Source organism: Colias croceus, chromosome 13 (assembly GCF_905220415.1).
Source record: "Colias croceus chromosome 13, ilColCroc2.1".
Taxonomy (NCBI): Eukaryota; Metazoa; Arthropoda; class Insecta; order Lepidoptera; family Pieridae; genus Colias; species Colias croceus.
Window position 1 is genome coordinate 4,634,154 of NC_059549.1, and position 26,941 is coordinate 4,661,094.

A 26,941-nucleotide genomic window follows, 5' to 3' on the forward strand; every position below is an offset into this window, starting at 1 on the left:
CATATGAATGGCTTAAGTGATATGGATTATCAAAAACGTGCTAAAACCACGCAAACTTGTGACGCAAATCCATTCTTTAACAGTAAATATATAAAATTGTCTGGCGTTACTACAGGTAAACTGTGAATATGGATTTTAATAAAGTTTTGCAAAATATGTGTAAAAACATGTGCAATATGCTTTATAAATCGTAGTGAAAATTAAATGAAAGCTCATTGTTTAAAACGAAATAGAGGATATATATATGAATCTTATTCATATAAATATTAAAACAGAATACTCAACCTACTATATGAGAAATATGTATAGGTAAGTAATTAAAAGTCATTAAAATAAAGAATACAAGGTTCCATCAATGTATACGTATATCCTGGTATTCTACTGTAAAGAGATAGAGCTTTACGCTCTATCGCATACACTTTGTAAGAAGGTAATAGCCCCTATCTAAATGAATGCCATCATTTGATTCATAGATAGAAAAACATTGAAAATATCAATAATAAGGGAATGAAACATTTCTTTAGGACCAATTTAAACATTAGGATTTGTTTAGAAATTAAAGACTTATTAACGGATTTTAAAGACCGGAGACCTGACCGTGTCTCCCCGTGACCACGCTCGCTGTAAAGTGTTCGAAACGTCGGGAAAATAATATAATGAATAAATCGCGTTTAAAATCCGTTAAAAAGTCTTTAATTTCTAAATGTATAATACTCGCGTAAAATCAAACCCTAGAAAATACTATTAGGATTTGTTTAAAAAAGAAAAATATCACAGAAATATAAAAAAAAAATTTATCGTTTTTTTAGGGTTCCGTAGCCAAAATGGCAAAAACGGAACCCTTATAGTTTCGTCATGTCCGTCTGTCCGTCTGTCCGTCTGTCACAGCCGATTTACTCGGAAACTATAAGTACTACAGTGATGAAATTTGATGGGAATATGTGTTGTATGAACCGCTACAAAAATATGACACTAAATAGTAAAAAAAAGAATTGGGGGTGGGGCCCCCCATACATGTAACTGAGGGATGAAATTTTTTTTTTCGATGTACATACCCGTGTGGGGTATCAATGGAAAGGTCTTTTAAAATGATATAAAGTTTTCTAAAAAACATTTTTCTTAAAGTGAACGGTTTTTGAGATATCAGCTCTCAAAGTCGTAAAAAGTATGTCCCCCCCCCTCTATTTTTATAACTACGGGGTATAAAATTCTAAAAAAAATAGAGGTGATGCATGCTAATTAACTCTTTCAACGATTTTTGGTTTGATCAAAGTATCTCTTATAGTTTTTGAGATAGGTTGATTTAACTGTAATTTATTATATTTGCTGCTACGGAACCCTTTGTGCGCGAGCCCGACTCGCACTTGGCCGGTTTTTTTTGAGAACAAAACACTCTTGTTAAAAAGACAATATTTTCTTTTAATACGGGAAATATACATAATTCCATGTTTGTATAAGTTATAGACTTCTAATATTATTAATAGGGAAAAACGTTAATGTAGATATTAATAATGCGTGTGGGCAGTAATCCTAGTTTAAGATAGTTCAAGATTATAGATAAGAACACGTCATTCTTTTCTATTTCAAGGCTATATAAGTAAGACAACATTATATTACTCGTTGCAACCGCATTGTTTGCGTATATATTTTTTATGTTAATATTATAGGAAATACACTCCTTGACCACCCTCATCACAAAATGTTCAGTGCTCGAAGTGTAAACAAATAATATTATGTAGCGTTAAAATTCGTTTAAAAGACGAATTCCTAAACAGTCTTGAGTCCTTCCTTTGGTACTGTACGGTTGTCAATTACTGGATAATATTCACATACTAACCAATACATAAGGTTCAAACAAAACAATACATTTGAATTAACTCATCCGTGAAAGTTTCCACCGCTGTGATTATATTTTGGCAATTGACCACCCGTTCATAATGCGTGCGGTCGGGTCGAAAGATAAGCGATTTGACCGAACGGTTAAGTTGATAACTATCATTGAACAATTATAAAGCATGACGTAACAATGTATTCCCTACAAATGATCATATGTTTGTGTTGAATAGTGCTGTGATTCTGCCGCTTCAAAATATATCACAGAGATAACAGAAGTTCGAGTAAAGTTTATGTCTCTGAGGTTTATGTCAATTGATATTGTTTTCTCATGAGATATCGAATCGAAAGATCGAAAGAGAACAAGCATTAGCAAGCTAAGAGATTAAATATAAGAAAGATTAAGAGTCCCGATTCGGAATATCTCACATCATTGAGTTTACTATAATCCTTACATCAGTCTAAGTACGTTACCTACCAGATGGTCAACAAGAAAGCCCTATGTCTTCTTTATTTAATTCAGATTCTTATACTTTTCAAGGTTGTCTTCAGTCACATTAGATTATCTAATAACAGTTATAAAATTTGGCACTACTCTCACTTTCCTACTGTACTTTAATTCGTTAAGTAGGTAGAGTTCAATTCAAACTTAATGGCAGTTTGGAAGTTAGGTACACGTGCGAGTGCGGGTGAGCACAGGTCCCTTAACGTTCCTCTAATTCTAATACCTAAAATTGTTTTCTGTACATCTCGGAACATCATACGATCATCGTATCGTTCGTTCCAAGCTGCCATTAAGTTTGCATCGCACTGTACCTTCATCTTACTCGCATCCTTATTTCAATGTGTCTACATTACGCAACCATAATAACATCTTCAGTTTATGTATTCGTTCATTCATGTCAAGAATTTTATCGTATTTATGAAAATCAATTAAACATGTTACCATAACATTTATTTAAAATGCATCGATAATTACATATATGACTGTTAGTAAATATTATTACATTTATTACTAATTATAATAATCACGTATAATAAACGTGTTTATTATATATATATCTAGGTTTGGTTGAATCAGCTTACCTACCTCTCAAGAAAATACCGAGAGAAAATACGCTTAGACTTTGGTCAGACTAGACAATTAGACATGTATCATTGATAGATTATTAATTAATTAAATTATTATTTATTACGTTATATTATCTGGAGATTCTATTTATTAATTATTTATATAAATCTAATTAATAATTATTGCTACAGGTAAAGTTTAATCGGTTTATGTTATTAATAAAATTGATTTTATCATTCATTGATACGTATTATTATCTATAGGTATACCATATGATTTTTTGAGCATAAAAATTCGTAAAAAATGGCATCTACAAAAGTACTAACTACTATTCATGGAACGTTATAAATAATTAATGAAACCATGACAAAAGTAAATTATAGAGTCGTGGATTCACTCTTAGTGTTTCTAATTAACAGTGCTTAATCAAACAATATGAACTAATATTGAAGTAAAAACAACTCTTCTACGTTACAATTTTACTAAGAACTAGGTTGTTTTGAGACTGAAGTTTATATCCTGAAGTTTGTAGCAGAACTTAACTTACCTAATTTAAAATAAAATATCCCATTTGGAGATTTGACGAATAATGTATTAATAATTATAAGATTGTAATGTGTAATCCAACCGCCAATCCACACTTGGCTAGTGGTGGATTATGGCTTGATCCCATAAGGGAGGCCTATGTTCCAGCAATGGGAACATAAAATATGGGCTGATGATGATGAATATGAAATATTTTTTTTATTAAAATTATAGAAGCATATAAAGTATTTTATATTGGGATGAAATATGCTTTTAATGCACATTATAACGGTTTAATGTGCAGGTTTAATAAAAATCTCTTATTTATTGCAAATACACCAATGCAATGATATTATTGTACGTAGCATATAAATAATGTATAACTAACTATATCCAAGATATTCAATTAATAACAACAGCATTAATTAACTATATGAATAATTAAACTTTTATTTATTAATAATTTAATCAATAAGTCGTAATTTGTATGATAATTGAGAAAAATGTGACATTTGTGGTCGTCTTTCTTTATATTAATATTATGTTTGTTTTGAAACATGTTTAAAATTAATGCGAAGTTAATGTAGATAGATACAGTAGAATAAGAAACATAATATATCCGAGTCTTTGTTCGTATAAACAGTATATAAATGAGATTAACTGCCAATTAATTAAAATTAACTCTTATAATGCTAATGATAATACCTATAATTACAAAGTGATTTAATACAGATTATTACATTGTACTTTACAAGTGAATATATAACAACTTTTTTTTGTATTACAAAATAAAATGATTTGTCTTCAAAACCTCAACTTTGTAACAAGGAATTAAATGAGTCGCGTCAAATTAGGTGCATACTAGCATAGCAGGATTATTACTGACCATTTACCCCTAATTTTTTATGGTTTTACATACAACGTCAGGGCACTTAGCTAGTCCAACAAAAATTAGTAGGGCTTACAAAAAGCAGGCTTGAAACGCAATACGTCTGTACGTCGACCGCGTCGTGGTAGCGTATGCTTTCCCACCTGAACATGACACCCGCACCACATTCACAAGAGACTATGTCACACCACCCACAGACAACCAAAAAGGAACCCTCATGAATAATAAATAGAAATTACATTCGCATAACCGCGCCGATCTGAACCCCTGGCTGCGGATTAGCGCGGCTGACCCATTAAAACGATCGATTGTTTCCTTATTATAGCGTACGGAACTTATTTTTGTTTTACTTATTTTGTAAGTTTAAATCAATCTGATAGATTTTATGACACCAAGCATAAACGCATGGAAAATCATGGATGAAATACAGCGATAAATGATGTTTATATGGATTTAAATGTAAAACAGCTGACTGAAAGTCACGTGATGTGCGCTTCACCAATGATATTAAATATTAACAAGTTTTCCGCAGACGTTGCATACGATTAAATATTATCACGTGAAAGTCCACCCTTCCACTAATTTCTACCCTCTTTCACATTCTTATAGTTCTCTTTATACTATGCTTATAGTTTGATTTCGCGACAAATATCATCAAAATTGCTCCTGGATATATCAACACATCCAAATACTATCAGTGGAATAGCCCTGACAAATATAACAAACAGATACTATTTTTATGTAATTAAATAATTTATAAAATGACATGTTGTTTTTTTATAGTGTGTTTAATTACGACGTAATATTAACAAAAAGGTGCTCACATTACACCCGATATCAAGGAAGGTATTGATACAAATCTTTGTAATGAGGTGTCCAACGTTGGCGCCATTAAAATTACAGTGAAAGTATCAACTATAAGGAAACTAATTTAAATAGACTTATAGATAAAGCCTACATTTGAATTCGACCACACATGGAGTTTAAAAACTTTTTATAGTATGACAAAATAATACTTAGGTATCTTCTGTATTAACTGAAGCTAGTAATTCAGCCTTTAAATAAAAAAAAGGTTTTTATTATTAGTCTCTAACTGGTAAATAGAATTACCGGTTTAATTTCATTTATCCGTTCCGTCGAAATATGTGATAGAAATACATACATAATACATTTTGATCGGTATTGGTTAGAAAAATGCGCATAGATACAGTCAATAATTAATAATGTATTAATGTTAATTAATTCGTGTTCAGAAATTCCGCACAATACGAATATTAAATTAAGTATAGATTATAAAAATAGACGATATTAATTGACATTTTATGATAATATTATATTTATAAAATCAAAATAAAACAAGTCAACAATAGAGTAAAGTACTCTGAGAAAGTAAAAAAAATTAAAATTACACGTGGGATGGTCAATTTTCCGCTTAATTTTCTCGGGCTACAACCTCATGTTTATGTATTTGGTGTAATTTTGACTAATTTATATTCCTATACTTGTTTACCTTTTAATTCTGTCAATTTGTAAGCCGATAGTTAATAATAAACAAAATTGTTTGTTCATTATTCAATTAAAAACTACTGAACTGTAGTAAATTAGCTTATTAGATAGACTATAAGGCTTGGTAGTTTCAATAAGTTATATACAATCTTACTGTGTTAAAACTGCAAGTTATAGTTACAAGTTATAGTTTTTTTTTTTTTTTTTTTTTTTTTTACAAGTTACCTTATACTACCAATTTTCCTTGTTACCATAGCAACAAAATGGCGGCTTGACATTTATTTTTTATTTTGTTACATTTTATTGTAAATACCCTATAAAAGAAAAGTAACACTAAGCAGTGATCTGTGCTAGGGCTAGGAGAAGTTAAAAAAAAGTATTATGAAAACTGAAATTTTCTTGTTATTGTTCCCAGGTGGTGATCTGCGGTGCGGTGCCATCGATGGTCCGGTCGGTTCGTCTCTACAGCAAGTGTTCACACATGTATGTCAACGTGTTCCCAAACGGCACTGTCATGGCCCGCTCCGATGGAAACGACCAGCGTAAGTTGCATTTTATTATTTACTAGCTGTGACCCGCGGTTTCACCCGCATTGCTCCGCTCTTGTTGGTCTTAGCGTGATGATATATATAGCCCTCCTCGATGAATAGGCTATCTAACACCGAAATAATTTTTCAAATCGGACCGAAGTTCCTGAGATTAGCGCGTTCAAACAAACAAACTCTTCAGCTTTATAATATTAAGTATAGATTTAAAAAATGGATTTGTTATTTGGTAAAGATGTTTGATATTTTCTTTTAAAATCGATAGAGCTGTTTTCAAGTTTATTCGTTACATATACAAAATCTAGGTCTTTCTGTTATGATTTTCATGTGACAATCGCGACATTGTCTGTTTTGGACTTCAATGATATTAAGAAAATTATTTAAAAAGTTCATAATTTTACCCTAAATTAAAAGAATTACAAATTCAAATATAGTGTGATAATAATCCTTGGCCTCAAAAGACAAACATTATCTAGAAAGTAAAAATATTATCTATTGATTTCTGATAAATTGCTATCTCTATTCATAATACTCGGTATTTTAATTGATATGTACTAAAAACATAAAAAAAATCCTAATGACACGTGATTAAAAATATTCTGCGTTTCTTCCTTCCTTTTAGCTACTTTTTTTATACATTTTAGTTACATTTTTCAAATCCGTGAAAACCTATTTCAACATAATTCGAATCTGTGTTGCTACCATTATTGTTATTCGTTTAGACCACATTTGCTAATCGGAAACAACCGCAATATGACTTTGTGTATGACTTAGTTTTTAGACATTTAAAGAAGTAGGTATTTGCTATAATCCAGCGTTAACATCTTTTAAAACGTTATGATAAAACTTATAATCGTTCTGTAAGTTTTCGACTAAGTAGTGTAAAAGGGAAATAGGAATGTAGAGTTAATAATTGAAAGATAGAGTAAATTGTATTTTTTACTCACGACTCTATCAAAATTAATGTATTGATAGACTATCAATAAAATCTGATATTATTATAAAAGCGTAGCCTCAATGTAATTCTGGAATCTTAAGGATTAAAACCGTATTTTTCCTACAACATAGCACATACTTCAAACTAACATATCTCTATAACATCAATCCATACATTCATTAAACTATATAAAACACTCAAAACTATCTAATGTATGCGAAAATTCCATTAGAAACACCTGTAGGCTTTAGTTTAAAAACCAGCTACCGAGTCGATTTGAGCGTTGCAGGCTTGCCATAATCATGTTTGCGGGTTCTAGACGTGAGAAACTATAGGAATATGTCAATACTTGAAGGGTCAACGGCCATGCAACAAGTACTTTGCTATATGCTAACGGCATGGGCATGGTCACCGTGCGATATGTATTGTGCGACTTGATTTCTCAAGGTCTAAGGGAGCTTGCTTGTTGTTAGATGCCTTCTGTTGAATTGTATTGGCAAAACTGTATTAGCATGGCTTCTTCAGGGGTTTATTGTACAAATGTAAGTTTATATGAATGTGTAGACGGGATACTGTTTTAAGGTAGTCATGTTTGACATTTGATTACTGTGTTGTTGGGTATCTATCACAATAAATTCTGATCAAATGCGATGTCAAAACATAATTGCAAAGTGTTCAAAAAGTAGGCAAATATCCGAGTGCTTATTTCAGTCATGTGATGTTTTTTATTTATTTGTAGCTCGTTATCAGTAATATTACAGTTGCTTAATAATATTTGTAGTGGATTTAAATGAAAATTTTATGAATATCATCAATTTGCAATACGTAGGTAAAATTAAAGATTATTACTTACATAAACAGATGTACGTATAAAAAGACATTAAATCTTTATCAATCTGTGCGGTCAATTGTAAATTAATGTAGAAAACTTGCTCAAATGAAAGTAAATATTTAAAATACAAAAGAGGTGTAAATAACGAATTTCTAATAGCCGGATACATTTTACTTCATCACGTTTGATTAGCGCATCTAATGCGTCTGATCAACACCTCGATGTAGAAAAAATCACGGCTTCGTCTAGACTAGACGATGTCCATAATATTACTTAATGTTTGTTAAACGTATTTTAACAAAGTCACCTGTACAAATAAAAAGTACTTTCACCTTAACATTTCACAGCGATTTGCGGTTTGCTCAGGAATTATCGTAGGCTTTACATCACCTGTAAGGACTTAAATAAAGGAATTCACTTATGTCGTATTCATTTTTGCTTCACAAGAATGTGGAGAGCGATTACAAGGGTCCTACAGTGTACTCCAATGGCATTTAAAAAGATTTCCCTCGGCTCTAAAGTCTAAATGTTCGCTGGAATTGTGTACTACGTCACAGCTACATTAACGCCTGACCCAATATATTATGACACATTCCATTAGCAATTAGAAACGTAATCAATAATTTGTAATATGATTTATTTGTTTGTAATGTTACATCAAGTACTTGAATCGAAGACGCAACAATCCACTTGTATGTCATTATTATTATTTAATTTATCATCGATTTTTGTGTATGTGCTTGTAATAATCGTAAAATATTAAAAAAAACAATGTAGTATTTTTAAAGGTTTTACTACTGCGCGTTCATTCATAAGAGTCCATTTTAATGTTCAATTGTAATTTATGTATAGCTGTTTAATGAATTTTGAAGTTATGGTTGCATTAAACTTAGTTCTATTATTAAAAGTGTGAAAGATAATCAAGTGTGAAGCAAAACCTTACATTGTATGGTTATAGTTAGTTAATCACTAGGAAATAAACTACGGGCTGTATTAGATTCAACGAATTTATATCGCATCGCCAATATAAGCTGACCTGTTCTCGTTGTATTTTATCTTAAATGTAGAGTAATATCGTAGGTCAAGCTATTTTTGTCGGTTCACGCCGAGGCGACCACCTTGCACCGCCTACCGCCGAATATCCGCATAAAATATGTGACGCTTTTTAATTAAAATTTGATGTAAATGCACTGATAAGAGAAAATAATTCATTGAGAGTTAGAAGGAATGCTCAATACGAAGCTATAAAAATTCCTGATGCCTCCGCCGGTTAAATAGAAAAAGTAATATTAATCAATGATATGAAGTACAAACGGAACTTTCTTTTTAAACCAATTGAATTTAAGAAGAATATAATAATTGTTTTCGAAAAGAGAATAATTAGATTGGAATATCTTCTAATATTTTCCATTTAAGGTTCAAAATATTATATTAAATATATAGGATAGAATGTGTGAATGTGTGAGAAGTATTTAATGTAAGCATCAACCTTTTACAACTCGTAAGCTTCTTCAAGGTATTTTTTGTGTGAATTCTTGGAAAGAAGATTGTCGGGTCGCAAATTATATGAAATCAATCGACGGAGGCGGTGCGGCGCCTTCCCAAATTAAGTTGTTATAGGTTAAAAACATTATAATGAAAGAGCCATAATGCCCTCCGTTTCGCAAAAAACATACCACACACGTATCCAATTATTTCCCTATAATCTAATAAGAAATAACGTAATTTGTGCGTTCGAAAATAAACTACCGAGAAATCATTTTGAGTCTTTTAAGTGGTTTACAAAACTAGAGTCGAGAGATTTTGATGGGTTAATTTCGTCGGTTGTCTTAGTAAATATACAATTTGTTACGTGTCTTCTATTTATTTAACGTTGTGAATGACTATGCGGTTTTCGAGTGGATATTTTTTAGCCATTTTCTTTGTGTGAAAGTGAAGATCGGCTTGAGTGTTTTTATTTGAGATACAAAAATAATGCGAACTAGTATCGTACAATGTTTTGATTAGGTAAGGTACGGCTACTTACTGTTATGGAAATCGTGTTGATTACGTGACTATTTCAAATGATTTATGCTTTTCAGTGTAACTAAATTTGCGTTTTATTATTTGTTATTGTGTAGACAATTTTCTATTCAGTTGAAAATATTTTTCTTAGAATTATGGGATATTAATATAAATTTAACTTCGAGATATTGTTAAAAATATATTAAAGACTCTACATTTAAAAAGAAGAGTTGCGATATTTTAATAGGAGAGTGTTGCTGAAGCCATATGAGTTATGACTGACTAGCTGTTGCCCGCAGCTTCGCTTGCGTGGAAAAGATAAATTTTCATGGTTTAAGTCATTTCATCCCCTATTTTACTCCTTTAAGGGATGAATTTTCTAAAATCCTTTCTTAGGGGAGGCCTACGTTATGACATCTACCTGCATGCCAAATTTCAGCCCGATACGTCCAGTGGTTTGGGCTGTGCGTTGATAGATCACTATATCAGTATTCAGTCCCCTTTGAGTTTTATATAATTATATATAGATTTCTCCTTTTAAACCGAAGAGCAAGCCAAACAAAACACTATTGTACAACTCATCGTTTTTATAAAATCAAACCACATAATCTCAGTACACGAAATATATCAATAAAATAGTGTTGATTCCACGCGGTATCCTATCGTAGGAATAAAACTAATTTATACGTTTTAAAACAGACCGCTTATCAACAATATTGCTTTTCGTAACATCTGTTTGTTACAATTTACTTGGGTGGTCCTGGCCTTTGTCGCGAATAAAAAATAACATTAAATGTTTAGCAAACATTCAACTTTGTATGCAATGGAATCGGGTTGAGGTATGCAAGTTTATTGTTTTAAAATTCTTTTTTTTTTTAATTTGTTATTTAACGCTGCGTGCTTTTGTTGTTAATCAAGTACCACATTAAGGGCAAAATACTAAACTTATACACGAATTTCCTTAGTAAAATATGATAGGCATCGTTGTTATACATGGATAATACAATAATATTGTGTATTCTCGATATTTTTCCTTTTTAGTTAATAACATTATTAAAATTCAAATATTAAGTAGTAGGTTCAAGTGATATTTTGTTAAATATTCTTACCTTATTTTTCTATAAAACCTGCAGGTATCAATAAGGTTTCTTTATGTGTTAATTTCAATACAGGTGGTCAAATATATTTGTTCGAAGTGCGAAGCACTCAACAATAATCTTAACTTATCTTTGTGAAGTCTGCGCTTACTTATCAAAATATGAATGACCCGATTTCGATCGCCGTGACAATTCCTTACTCAATCGTATCATTCGATAACATGAATCACACAAATGTCACCTTACTATCAACGGATATAAAGTTCATATTGCTATTACGAATTTTACGCATTGTTTGTGAAAATATTGACCCAGTTTTGTTGTGACATATGATTTTCACCTACTCTCTTTATGTCTAGATTCACTCGGTTTCAGATAGGAATAATTTTATGTGATAGGGTTAAATAATAATTCAGATTATTGGATGATTTATTAGTTAATGATAAAAGTTAGGAAATTACATATTCTTCGCTGTTTAGTCCATCTGTTTGATGTCTAATCGAGAACTAACTCGCTTATGATTGTTTGGTTAATTGTATCATTTCAAGTCTAAATGTTTTAAGATTGCGTGAATTTATCTTCATAGAATGCCAGTGCATATGTATCTACTTAATTTGTGTTCATTTTATTGAGAAAGAGGTTTACCTCTTTCTTTAGAAAGCCTACCTTTTTTCCTTTAAAATTATAGTTGATTCAATAGGAAAGAGAAATAAAGATGACAAAATGTGAAGAAACTCACTGGCACATTAAATTTAATAAAGCTTAAAGTAAATTGCAACATCTGAACCAATGCATAGGAAATTCCCAATCTTCCCTGCAATTATTACACTAACATTAATATTATGCTCACCGCAAAATGAAGACAGTCCTATATTAACTGCTTAATACGTCGACATACAACATTCCATGAATTCATTAAAGATCATTTCAGAGATTCGAAGTGACCTTTATTTATTTTCCTATTATAATTTGCATAGCGTATTAAATTCAGATGCTAGTATTAGTGTCATTGTCGTGATGCGGTCTAGACTAAACGTGTTCTAGTGTTTGTGGATGTTTACGAATAACATCGTATTTGTCGAGGATTTGTGGATTTTTATTTGTTTTCTATACGAATTCTTCTATGATATTTTTTAATGTACATAACAGTAATATTATATTTATTGTTTAAAATTAATGCAACTTAACTATAGAAAAAGTTCATAACAAATCAAATAGATGCATTGTACAGAGACGTAATTATCAATTACTATTACTTATTGCTAATCACTACATAGTATAAAACAAAGTCGCTTTCTCTGGCCCTATGTCCCTTTGTATGCTTAAATCTTTAAAACTACGCAACGGATTTGGATGCGGTTTTTTAATAGATAGAGTGATTCAAGAGGAAGGTTTTAGTATATAATTTATTAGGTTTTAGACGAAGCGGGCGAAGCCGCGGGCGGTAAGCTAGTTAACTATAGAACAGGCTTAATTGTATAAACTTCCTACTTTACAAGTTTGTAAACAATTAAACTTCGTTTTCCTCGATATCATTGCGATGTTAATTGCATGTAATTTTAAATTTATGGTTTAGAAATATACGTACATTTCTGGGAAATAAAATAGTAGGAATTTAATACGCATCTTGTAACTTTAGTTTAAAGTTAGTTTGGCATACAGAAAATGTTAACGGAGTAGGTAGCAGCTAACATTATATTTAAAAAAAGGGAAAAACACAAGTTCTACGAAAAAAAAAAAAATGTAATCGAGTCGCATTCCATCTTAATAACCTCCCTGACAAGAAAGTCCTACCTATTCATATAATATTATTGACACTGTGCAGTAAACTTCCACGATCATTTTTCTTTATTTTATTGATCAACTTCGCCAGCCGATAATTATACAGTTTGGCCGTTGACACCCGCGACAAAAATAAATAAATACATTATTATCACATTTTCTTGGCAACTTTATATAAAAGGATCTTTAGTGTGGAGATATTGTTGAACGTCCTTGCTGCAGATAAATTGCTTGCTGATTATTTAGAACTAAACAATAACAAGTGAATCAATAAGTATTTAATTAAACTAACTACCTACATCGATTTTATGTATAATAAATAGGTAGTGTTATTTGCGTAATTTACACTGTTTAAAAACATTATTTTGCATTAGTCAATGATTCACATCTTTAACAAATCAATTTATTATATTTTGATTTGAATTTCTTGACATCTTCCTAGTATCTTCGTAGTATATTTCTTAGCATTTCTTAGCATCTCGAAGCTTATGGTTATTTATGCGGTATTCAAAGTCAGATGTAGCCTGGGCTCGAGTTGACCTCACTCTGGGCATTTGTCCAGATGACTGAATGAAAGCCTCCTATATGTGTCAGAAATACACTGACTTTGTATAGAATACATTTTGAAATATTTTTACTATAAAATATTGCAGCTTTTTAATAATTAATAGCAGGCTGCTATATTACAGACTATACATATTTCCAATAGAGGTCTAAATAACATAATAAACAAAGCATTCAATGTCTGCTGGTAAGGCTAATATTTTAACTTTGTTGAATTTAACATTAAAGTTTATAAATCACCAAAATTCGATCAGCGACACGAAAAACCTACCTACATGAAATGTAAATACGGATTGTTTTTATTCAAACTCAAACTATTTGATTTTATATTAACCCTAAATCTAAGTTAGAATAACAGACATTAAAAGGATAATTTAGTATTTTTGTAACAGATTGATCAATATCAAATATTTAGATTTGATCAATGATTATCCAAAAATCAGTACGATAATATTGGACAACTATTGTGGTTTTCACAAACACCATTATCTTTTAATGATATTGAATTATTTATTTATATCTATAGGTGATGTCCTAGATATGATCTCAACGTAAATAATTTTATAAAGCGGAAAATAACAAGGAAAATTAACGTGAATAATGTTTGATTAATTATGATATTAAATTTCACATCACGTTCGATAGGTAAAATTAATTTTCATCATCAGCCCACAATTGTTCCCACTGCTGGGAAAAGGGCCTCCCTTGCAATTTAGGCATCAGGTCGTAATTCACCACGCTGGCCAAGTGCGGGTTGGCGGATGTCACATGTCGTCGAACTTTTGATTCTTTGACATGCCGGTTGCCTTACAATGTTTTCCTTCACCGTTCGAGCAGTGATGACGTTATCAACTGAAAATTGAAAAATCAATTTAATTTATTTCCTGCACGCTTGGTCTTGTCCATATAAATAGAGTTTTTGATGAACATTTGATTTAAATTTCGATATCATTCATTATACGAAAATTTAAGGGACATAAAAAATATACTTTAAACTTTAATATCAAAAACATATTACGTTATCAACAACAAAACTTCCGAGTGAACCCTGTATTTGTTTAACAAGTGCGTTTAATTGCGCAGATAAACCCGTAAGATAAAGCTCGGTTACTGTAAAGCCTTCAATAGTAATCCGTGTTTGCTGTGCCGCTATGCATCCTGTCGTCTTGGCGCTTCAATTTGTATGTTTCCATTGTGGCACGTCACGATATTGTACGATTAATTAGTTACGACTGTTACTGTGTGGAACAACGAGTTATACTTTCGATAGTTTAGGTTAGGAATTTAGAAGTCCTCTAGTTCTTTTTCTATTTTTCGTATACAATATATTTTCTTTAGTTGGTACATATCTTGATAAAAACAAATAAAATAATTGAGTCGTGAATTCGAATAATTGTAACTAAAAAAAATAATATTTGCTGTGAAAGATCTATAATAATTGAATTGATTCATTACTTCACTGAAATAATTAAATTATTATAGATCTTTCACCTACTTGTAGATAGAAAAACGTATCAATACTGCATTATGCAACTTTGTCCCATCGTAATCTATTCGTAATCTATCAATGAGAGAGAATAATATTATAAAGAACTATTTAAAAATATAATATTTTAAATACAGTTGTATTATAATGGAAACGTATTAGCTACCAAAGGAGCGCTCAGCAGATTCTCGACGAATACCTACCGCAGTTGTGGATTAGACGCCAGTATTTAATCCCTAGGTTTCTAGTCTAAACGCGATTATGATGTTACCCGAGCTATAAATCTTACGGGTTATAGCGTAGTAATTGATACCGACTTAACCTCCTGGGGCCTGCGGTCATATATATATTACATAAACAATAAAAAAATATTTCAACGCCATCTTTTGCGTATATGCGAGAATAATACCTCAAATCGATGTAGTGGTATGTCATCCGCTATACTAAACGGTTTTTGGTTTTATAAGTGACACTGATTTGAAGTATTCTCATTTGGAAGTTGACGGTGGCTGTGCGACGGCAAACACGTGGTCAGTAATCTTACATTTCTAGTGGAACCATTAGTATATTTCAGTATATCTTTGTATATCTAATGATAATAGATATTATTTCTGCAACCGCAATAGTTATTTTGTAAGATAAATCTAAAACTTGTGAAAAATATAAATGTTTTCTTTTATGTCATACTGGTAAGACATTTGGTCTCAATTCTTGCCAAAATGGCATTGGTTACTACGGCCCCATGTATTACCTATATGACATTCTTTAGTTTATGTTACAGATTTTATTATAATTTTCAAGGATTATAAGATACTGAGATCTACCAACACCTGGATGAGTCAAATATTGACCTATATGATAGACCTATGGAGTTTCTTGCCGGTTCTTCTCCATAGATACTGCTTTCCGAATCGGTGGTAAATGTTAATACTGTTATGAAGATTTAAAAGTGCTTTTAGATGAAGTCTAATTGAATAAATAAATGTTTGAGATGAAGATAATCCCCCAAATGATACCGATGAAGCCGCCCAAATACCAGAAAATGATTCTTCTTCCATTCGTCCACTGAGTATGAGTCATGTCAGACAGAATCGTTACTATGTATGTCGTCTTCAGTTGTTGGCAGACCATCTTGGGGACGCACATCACGTGGAGCAAGCATTAGAGGAGGCTGACCGAGAGGATGGATAAGAAATAAGACCTAGGGGTGGACGTGACAATATAAATACACCGCCGCGCCGGTGCAAAATACTTGAACTGGTCGTTTCTTACCCTTAAAAATACCTATCTTTGAACCAAGGTACAAAAAATAGACACAGAACAATGGATAGAATAATAAATATTTAGATTCAAGTTTAAAAATATATAATAACTAAAAACACATGTAGTTTTTCTTCATTTTCATAAACTCATTACACTTGGAACTGGGACCCCTTGTAATATATATATGACATAAAGAAAATCCAAGTTTTCCACGAAAGATTTTTTTTACCATTTTTTTGAATATCTATAATTGCATTAGAACAGATACAGCTAATTTTTATTAAAAAAGAAAGAAAAAAAAATCCTGGGTCTCAGGAGGTTAAGAGGGATCACTATTTTTTCTTGCTAACATCTTGAACGATGTTAGCAAGAAAACAAAATATTTTTTTTTATATACCTTTACTTTTTTAATAATATAAAGTTGAGTTTGTTTGTTTGTTTGTTTGTCTGAACGCGCTAATCTCAAGAATTACTGGTCCGATTTGCAAAATTATTTCTGTGTAAGATTATCGAAGAAGGCCAACAGGACCAACACGAATTAATAAAGTAAATAAAATTATTTGTAAAATCGAATATGGAAATTACAACATCCATCTACCATTACCATTCTAAGCTGTATATTTCTAAATTAAAGTCATAACTAAGAAGTCTGTGTAATTAAATAATTTAGATAAACTTCACATTGGTAGGATTAAAGTTTAACTAAAAATAACACCTACAGTTTAAAAGAGTTAGTTTAAAGTAAATAAAAGTCCTTTGTAGGTCCCCAGTGAAGAATACCGTTTTAGTAAGGATTAGGATTAAACTGCTTAAGGAAATAGGACTTATCATAAGACAAGATAAAAATACATTTACACGAATGTCATAACGCTTCACGGCTTAAGTGTTCTTCTGTTTATTTTGTACAAATATCAACTTATATCAACTTTTAAACTTTTGTACAAAGTAATATTCTTCTTCTTCTTTTGTATAAGGGAATTTTCAGAAAATGTAAAAAACATCGTTTATTATTAAAGTTTTTCAATGATATTGTGCTTCAAAAACGATTCTCCATTATCTTAAAATAAAATTTCACAAGAATTTCATCGAGAATCCTCATAGTTCTGTTCTTTTTCATAGACAACACGTAACAATAGTTAAAATTACTAGTTTTTTTTTTATATACATTATTCTCTCACGAATTCTTAGCCAATATTACCTACAATTGATTCAATTTAACCTTTTGGTATCAAATGTTATCGTAAACGACGATTATTACGTAAAATTATGTTATTTAAATGTTAGCAGATTGATTGGAGACAAGGCCTTAGATAATATTTTACGAGCAAATAATCAAATTAATTATACAAAGTATTTTTATTAAATTAAATGGCTTTGTATTATAAACACGTGATAGCGCAAACACGCTTATAGCAAATGAAATATACTTGTGTATTTACTTTGACTTATCAATGACTATTTACTTAAGAAAAACATTCAATTTTATGCTATTATTTTTATACGTACAAACACATATACATTACATTTATTATAAGTAACATTTATAGATTTTGATTACTGTTAATTTTGTTCGAATCAATTCTTTTATTGATCTCTTATGACAAAACTAACGGTCCGCCATGGATTCGCTCGTGGTACCTACACCTATAGCCTATAGGCTATAGCACTCAGGGACCACGAACAAAATCGAACATACAACAGAGAACTTTTGAAAGTGGTTCAGTAGTTTCGATTATCACGTTCAAACAAACAAACTCTTCAGCTTTATATTATTGCCTATAGGCTATACAATATATTATGTACATACATCGTTTTCTCTTTCAGTAACTAGGCGGAACATAATATAATACCAAATATTTTAACGAACATAAAACTTGTAATTTTCAAAAAGGAAATGCAGGTTCGATTAAGATAATGCGGTATACAATTATTATCTGTTATCAGTATCGATAGCCGGACGTTGACCATTCGAAGCTAATCATTAGGAAAACGGTATAGCGGAAATTTAAAGTATACCACGGATTACGAATAATCTTTTTATATATGCGGTATAAAAATTATTGGCTTACATAATTTTTGCTCTGTAATTTTATATTATTGAATGTGAAGAATCATTCATTATTTCGCATTGCAAATCATGCTTACTATCTTCTCGTTTGTAACACATTTTTTATTTTACTTTTTGTTGAACCTAAAACTTGTTAGCTGTAAAACTTTACAGTAAGTTTTTATTCTTTTTGGTGAGATATAATTTAGAATACATCCTTTTCCTAGTCAGTTTAAAAGAGTGTACAATATCATTGGTTGCACTACGTAGGTATTATTTAGATTTATTCAGGAATCGACATTTCTACTGTCCTAAAAGTTGGTATATCTCTATAAATTCGTGCGTATTGAACTCAGAACGCCCGCACTTAACCTTAATAATTTAATTATTATCTAACGTTATCTCTAAAAACAAATATGTTATGCCAACTATACTTTTATATATATTTCGAAATAAATAGTTGTGAGTAAATATTTTTCTTTACTAGCCTCGAATGTTTTCTTATGTTAGCAATATTTTTCGCATACAATATGTGTCAAATGACGCGAGGTCGGATGAATAAAGAAATTTCATTGAAAATCGATGAGTATCGAAAATATTTGTTATGTGCGATAAATTGCCGTGTGATGTTATTTAGACATGTTTTTTCTGTTTTTAAACAATTTCTATACAATTTATTTCCTGCGCGCTCGCCTGGTCTCGAACCACGGACTTATCGATTCGAAGTCCGAGGTCTCACCACTGAGCCACCACTGCACGAACGATTAGCAACTATAACAAACTAATACAAAATTTAAACTTAAGTTCATTTATATGATTTATATAAAATACGAAGGAACAATATTTTTTTAATAGATTACGTTCTTTTGTGATAAAGGTCACGATTCTGTTCTTGAAACGTTCATTGTTTATGATTGATATAATTTAATCTCTTTATTAGTATCAGTCTCAAACTTCTTATAAGGTTATTTAGTATCTTTGGAGACTGGTTAAATTATCTGTATGCTAAAAAATATCCAAATATTATAATGATTCTATTTATATTGTCTATTACTAACCGACTTGAAATTCCTTCGTTAAAGTACTTAACGGTCTTTGACTGATAAACAGATAGACGGACTAACTGTTCAAAGGGCGTATCGAATCGAGAATGTAACAGTTTTCAAGTGAAAATTACTGTAGCTTCATGATAATTGTTCTTCATGAAAGGATGTCTTAGTGCAGCATTTACGAAATTTCCGTTGTATGGAGGGAAACTATTACCTTCATACATAGTAGGCACTTGTAACAAGCCTTGTAACTATCTACTTACCTACCGTTTTTTATAAAATCCATACAAACTTTCGCCTTTATAATATATATTATATTAGATATACCGTTAATACCGTTTTTTTAGTTTTAAACACAATAAGCTTTCCCTTTAGGATAAGATAATTGTATTATTTTTCTAGTAACATTTTTTAAAACACACAGCTTTTGTCTCAAAACTTTTGACCCTACATTAAGAATTAATTCTTAGTAGAGTTTTCAGAGCATCAAAAACTTAATAGCAAAAATAAGTTATTCTTAATGTAGAGCCTATATCTTTTGAAACCCTAAGATATAATACTAGTTAGATTTTTCGCAATTTTACGTTTACATGGAAACTAATAATGTTTATTTTGATTGAGTACTTGCGCCCTTAGCAAATATGCTCAAGAGAAAATTCATGCAGCGGCACGATCAAAGCGACTTGTTCACCATAAGTAGTTGAGATTACGTTGTCTTTTCAAAAATTAGCTTATGTCTATGAAGGAGGTTGTGCAATGTTTAAGTTTTTCTTGTTACGACAGAAATATGGCCCATTGCTGTAGTAAATGTTTGTACGTCGTTCAATAAGTGTTTGTTATGAATTCACCGTCCAGTTTTAGCGGGTAAATATAGACGAAAACACGAATCTATTTTGGGATTGAAGACTACTTGATTTTTTGAGTGTGAGTCATGCTTTACATGTAAAATAAGTGCCTCACATGCGAGTAAAAAGTTGGAAAAGTTTACTAGAGTTTAAATGTAGAGATTCTCAAAATTCACAAATAGATGACTATAATTTGAAAACTATGGCTTAATTATCCTTTTTTAAATACAATGAGTACATTGTTTACTAAATTATTCAATTATTTTGATGCTTTTGATCTTCATCATGTGTTTTGAATGATTAACTCGAAATGAATGCAAGTAATTTAATGAAGTTGTTAAAAATTCTCCTCAAGTAATGAACTCATACACAAACAGTAATAAAGTGGATTAAATAATAAGGCAATATTATGCTGTGACTCGTTATCAGTGTTAATAACTTTTTATATCAAAAAACAAACATTGTTTCACATGTGAGATACAGAGATATTTAAACATCGTTAAAATTTTTAACAAAAATTGCAGACAATGTGACGCGGTCACGTTCCTTGATACGTATGATATTTGTTTGATTTTACATTTTTACTGTATATGTCGTTTTGAGGTTACTTTTTATATGTATAAGACAGAAAAAAGTATATGTATAAGGAAATAATAGTCTTCTCTTATAGTTATATAACATGCAAGTTTGCTTACATCCCGAAATATTTCAGTTACAGATCGATTAATTTACGCTATTTTATTAAATTACATAAATTTATGTAAATTTGGTGTTTTATGAGATATAAGATATTTTTTGAAAAATATATAAAAAATAGCAAAAAATTTCATTTGTAATAAAAATACCTGCAACTCTACCTTTCCGACGTAATCCTGCCTATGAATAACTTGCTTTTTCATAGCTTTGGTTAAAACGCTTCAATATAGATTGGCATAAACATATTTGTACTATTCCATTACATTTCCATCTTAGTTCTTACACGAACAAAATACCTATCCGTGTTATCACTTTCACGTTACATCGAAATTTTAACAAATTTATGTCCGTGGAGTCGCCCGGAGTATTTTTATTTCTTCTAATGGTAATTGAATTGACATGGCCGGTGTCGTAGCGGTACCTTTTTATACGTGTCCCATCGCGTTAGGTCGTTGCATTCTCGAACTTTCCTCTTTTATATGTTATCTAATCGATGAGTCGGCTGGGATTACATGATGCTGTTTGAAATCCTTTAATTAGGGTGACGAAGTAAATTACGAGACTTATCTCTGGGATTAGCGAAATTCTTGGTGAATTCTTTACGTGTTTCGGATATGACGTGTTAGTTTTGAAATATTTTTTGTCGGACTTTGTGTCAGGAAATAAAATCAATTTATGCTCGCAATTTTGTTTCCTAAATCTAATTTATAAGATGGTTTTATCACAGCACAATACTTCCATAGATATTAATTATTTAATGATGATAATCGAAAATTAATTGGGTACAAAATAAAATAACGACAGGCATGTAATCCACGCTTGACTAATCATGTACTTGTCAAGTAATAGATTAATTTTTATTGACTTTTTATTTTTGTACTTTATAAGCTTTTATAAGTATTCAAATATCATTAACGATTGCATATGACTCTCATATAAGTTCATGTAGCTAATTGAATTTATTATGTGACCACTAGCGGTGAAGTTTATAAAACTTATGACTCTTAGCGCCTGTGGTGTAGCAATTATGCTCTTAAATATCTTTATAATTGGATATTTTATATGAAAGTTTATAGCATTTGAATGAAGAAGTCTTGTTGCGTCGAGTATTTATATTTTCTTCGAATTAGAATAAAATATAACAATAAAAATCTTTAAACGAACGCGATATTTATTAAATTTAGGTATATGATACGTAAATTGATGAGGAGATTGCATAAAATATTTTTAATGCATATTTGCAAAAAAAATAGAAAACTTGGACACAATCGACTTTAAATAACAAAACGTTTGACTGTAGGTTCTGTTTACAAGAGATTTATATGTAAATGCATGTTGTTTCAGCGAATCTCACGATCAGCACACGCGGCTTAAGCCTGGACCTGCTCATACACTCGCCGGTGCAAGACATGTACCTGTGCTTCAATCGGTCGCGACTGGTCGGCAGGAGGCTGGTAAGATACTCTTTATAATAAGTTTAAAATGATAAAATATGGATAATTTTTTAAAAGTTATATTATAGAAGTTATCAATATTATTCAACTTATAGATAGGTATCGTGGATGATCATGTCTAAAATGTGTTCCTCATTGTCAACAGACGAGATTTCAAGCCGAGAGACAACCGAACTGCCTATTCAAAGAAGAGTTTGTGGACGGCTACAGCAGATACCATCTCGTGAAGAACGAAGACCGGTACATAGGATTCAACAGGCGAGGCGCGCAGATGCGGCGCGGCAAGCGGAACCTCCCCGAGGGCCAGCACAAGTGCTTCTCGCTGCTGAAGGAGGCGCACGACTTCGACATCGGCCGGCACAACACGGTGCTGGCCGGCTCGCTGCCCAAGTGGCGCCCGCAGCGTAGGCTCCGGCCGCCCGCGCAGAACTCCATCAAGCCGCCGTGCCACGTGCGCCACCACCACGGCCGGCCGCAGCGGCGACGGAACTGCGAGGGCACGTAGGCGGCTCTCGCTCGCGACTCATTTGCGCTTCAACGCTTCGCGCGTTTCGTTGCCAGCTGTCGATGGACATTGTGAGTGGACAGAGTATTAGTCAACTACCGCAGTATTATTACAGTGACGAGGACTGGATAGTGTTAGGTTAGCGCGGCCGCGGCGTCGCGAACGCCGCACGGATGGTAGCCGAACCGAGAGACAGAGCAAACATTGGACGGGGAGAAAAAAGCCGAGCCGGGCCCGCGTCTGGAGCTGTGAAATTCCTTAAGGTCGTGTAACATCGTGGCGTTTGCTCTTCTGCCTGCGCTCTTGCGCTCCGAGAGAAAAAAGGCTTTCTGTACGGAGAGCAAATAGTAGTCTCCCTAGTCACGAGTCTTCCGACAGACCACCGCTGAACTTGTAGCTTACACGCGAGGTATATCGGCCGCGTCGTCATTAGTACGTGTCAAAATGTAATTTTCCCTTTCATGCGCCGAACGGTTTGATAAGGCCGAGTTCTACGAACCTCGATCACTCGGCTGGCTCGCCATAATGTACTTACAGCGCCTTTATGTCAATTCTCAGTGTATTATTATTTAAATGCTTTACTCTTTTACGTATGAATCGTGTTATCCGCTTGTAAATATACTAATATGTTCACTTATTTATCGAAAACTTAAATGGAAACTTGTAACGTAGGTGTTAGATGTAAAATTGTTTTTAAATGTTTTGTATTTAATCCGATGGCTCTCTTGTGTTTGTCACAATCGAACTAAAATTCTTCTGTAACTACGAACATCTTCCTTTATGTTTTCAATTTAATTGTAATGTATGAAATGAATTATGTGTATGATTTTGAACGTTTTGTATATATTATTTTAAGTGTTTGTATGTGAGTGATAGGTTTTTGAATCTCTTTTGACATTTTCTGCAGAGGACTCTCGATAATTTGAAAAATAACTAATAAGCAATCACTGCATTAATATCTTCATGAAAATACTTATAAGCTAGTATGTTTTAATCGTTTCAATTTTGTAAGAAAATCATAAAATCAAACGATCCCAAACATGTATACGAAATCGAAAGATGAATTCATAAAAAAAGCCTTCATTCAAATTATCGAGGTTCAATGCTTTCATACGATGACTATTGTAATATTGTAAAAATATAATTTTACCATAAAAAATATTGGATAATAAAGTCATCCTAACAAATATCGAAGCGAAATTTTGTAATAGACATTGTAATTTTAATATTTTAAGATCTGTGCCATAGTGTGGTGGCAGTGCACGATTTGTGTTCTTATTTAGTGGGTTAAGTTTGTATGTAATTATGCGTAGATAAAGTATTTAACTTATAGGAAAGATGATTTAAAACATTAGTGTAACGCCCAGTGTCTATTCAATTATTTATGAATGTATTTACTGAATATTAATGGTTGCTGTCACCATAATGTGTGGAATACAATCGATGTTAGACGTTCCGTAACGTGTACAACGTGTAACAGAAATTACATAACTACACGATGGTAAATTTAATTAAATACAATAAAATGCTTGGACAGGATAACTAGTTGCATATTTTAGTATTGCATTATTCCCATTATTGGAGGAAAGTGTGGATATAATACGAAACACTATTATTCTACACACGTAATCAAAATTCTACGCACACAGTGATACGGTGTGAATTGTGATAGCTTTACAATGTAGGGTGTCTATATTATGTTACATCTTTCGGAAACTTTTTATTTAACAAGTCTCAGCGTATGTAAATCCTGTTACATATTGTATATTATGTACTATTATTATGTATATTCATAGTCGACAATACATGTAAAAGACGTAGAAACATTCCAACTATTAAAATGTTAGTTTACGTGATGCGCTTATACACAAAGTTATATTACTGTTTAAAATGTATCGCCGTGTCTATATTTATAATTATTCAGATGCTGAAAACGAAATTACATAATTGCTAAGAAAATTACGAAATTAAATCATATTTAACTCGCATCTTTGTTTATTTATTTTATACCCTTGAACTGTAAATGAATTAATTTCATTAATTCGGCCCAAGACATGTTTTTCTGCTGATATTGTTTAAAACAGTTAGTATTTAATGCACTAAACACATATCTTTCAAAAATTTTATTGTTCATACACCATTTATCCAAGCAAAGTACGGTATAACAGTACTTACTAATTTTGCACGCACATCAAGAAGTTTTCGCCTGATTTACGAAACCTTAATCCGACATCTTATTTCGAATGCTTACCCTTTTAACCGACTTTTATTAACTCAATTCCATTGCGTTCAAAAATTATTTGTATTTTAAAATACCAATGTCAAACAATTTTATTGAAATGCTCGTAAAGATTAGGCAAAAACGCTGATGTTTATGGCCGGATTAGGTGTTCATTTATACCGAAACGTCAAAGTGCATATAAAATGTTGACTCGAGTAAATTATCAATAAGTGGCTGGGGATAAAAAGGTTAGTTCCAGTAAGTCTCCGGAAGGAGATTGTTTGAACACGAAATCTAACGAGAAAGACAAATAGGCTAAAGTGAGACTAACTGGCTAACTGGCCATGATGCCGCATCGTACGAGCGTGCCTGCTTCGATTAGCACCTAGTGGCTAGTACAGAGAAGGCTCGTGGTTGTTATTGGAGGCATTTGACTGCCACCCTGTTTGCTACGAGTCATTCAGTTCATGCCGCCTAGAAAGTTGAACCAGGATAATAAATTATACGACACTTAGGAATAGGGTAGCTTTCAGCTGGTAAAATAAGAACTGATAGAAACAAATAGGTTTATACATTTCATATTAAATCGAAGCTTTATAATAATATTTCCACTGTTTCGTATAAGTACTCATATTATTAGGGATTTTGATCATCGAGAAAAGATAGAGCCCTATCAATCACTTGATGGTTGGTGACGACAAGAACCAGTAATTAAAGGTCTATCTAGCGCATGTTAACGCAATGTTAGAATAAATTACGAAATATTATGAGAAACACATTTTGCAAATAAGCGATAAACATCTGGGTTTACCGAATATAGTTTCTGGAATAACGATTTTATTGTAATATTATAATAATTTCTCAAAGAACAAATTGTTGTAATATTTATAAATAAAATATTTAAATCATATTGGTTAGAACTTAGAAATTATTTATTATTGAAAAATATTATTTCTACAGAGTGAGTGTCAGGTCGAAAGGCACAATTACACAAACTTTATATCTACTTAAATTTCAAAACAAAAATGAAGCAGAATATATTATATTTAGAAATTACAACAGTGATCCAAAGATCCAAATTTATTTTATCGAAAACGTTATTCATATAAGAACGTAATTATTAATAAAAAAACGTTTATAATAAACCAGAAATAATGATATTTGTTGATCAATACATTATATTATGACAGAATTTAAAGACACGAGGTTATCACTAAAATAAAATTGTTAACAATGAAATTGTCGGAATATTTTTAAATATTCATAAACAATGTGAGGTGTCCAAACAATTTTGTGTTATATTGTTATACTTTATAGATAATAGTGGGTGTGATATAGAATATGATAAATAGCGTAAAAATTGAGCGTAACGTGTCTTTGTCCATGTTGTTTGACGTAAATAAGTAAGTTATCATTTTACAATGCTTCATTCTTTTTATATGACGTGTTTTCAAATTGCTAGAATGCTAGACAATTCAGCTTCATAAAATTACGTGGAAGCAGTTTAACAGCTGATACGGCAGGCGCGATTGTCTGCGTATTGACGTCACGAAATGAAAATTAAATTTTATTTTGTGGGCTATCACTTTAGAATTAAGAAAAGGGCTTATTACCAAAAATATTTTATACAAGCCGTGGATTGCAGTTTCACCCACATTGTAGATACATGACGTTATATTGCCTTCTTCAATCAATGGACTATTTAACACAAATATATTTTTTCGATTGCAATGAGCAATCAGAAGTCTAAAATTAGTGCGATCGTACAATCCCTCTATTTCTAATTAAT

At 31.7% G+C, this 26,941-nt stretch overlaps 1 protein-coding gene across 3 annotated transcripts in view; it reads left to right on the forward strand.

Annotated features, from left to right (window-relative positions):
* LOC123696789 overlaps positions 1–24,919 on the forward strand; it is a 78,916-nt gene extending 53,997 nt beyond the window's left edge. For all 3 annotated transcript variants that reach the window (XM_045643156.1, XM_045643157.1, XM_045643158.1), the window contains 3 exons: positions 6,241–6,367; positions 22,317–22,426; positions 22,572–24,919. In XM_045643156.1, coding sequence (XP_045499112.1) covers positions 6,241–6,367; positions 22,317–22,426; positions 22,572–22,931 — 597 coding nt within the window. In that variant the 3' untranslated portion in view covers positions 22,932–24,919. The remainder of the gene's footprint in view (positions 1–6,240; positions 6,368–22,316; positions 22,427–22,571) is intronic.
* Positions 24,920–26,941: the final 2,022 nt, after the last annotated feature.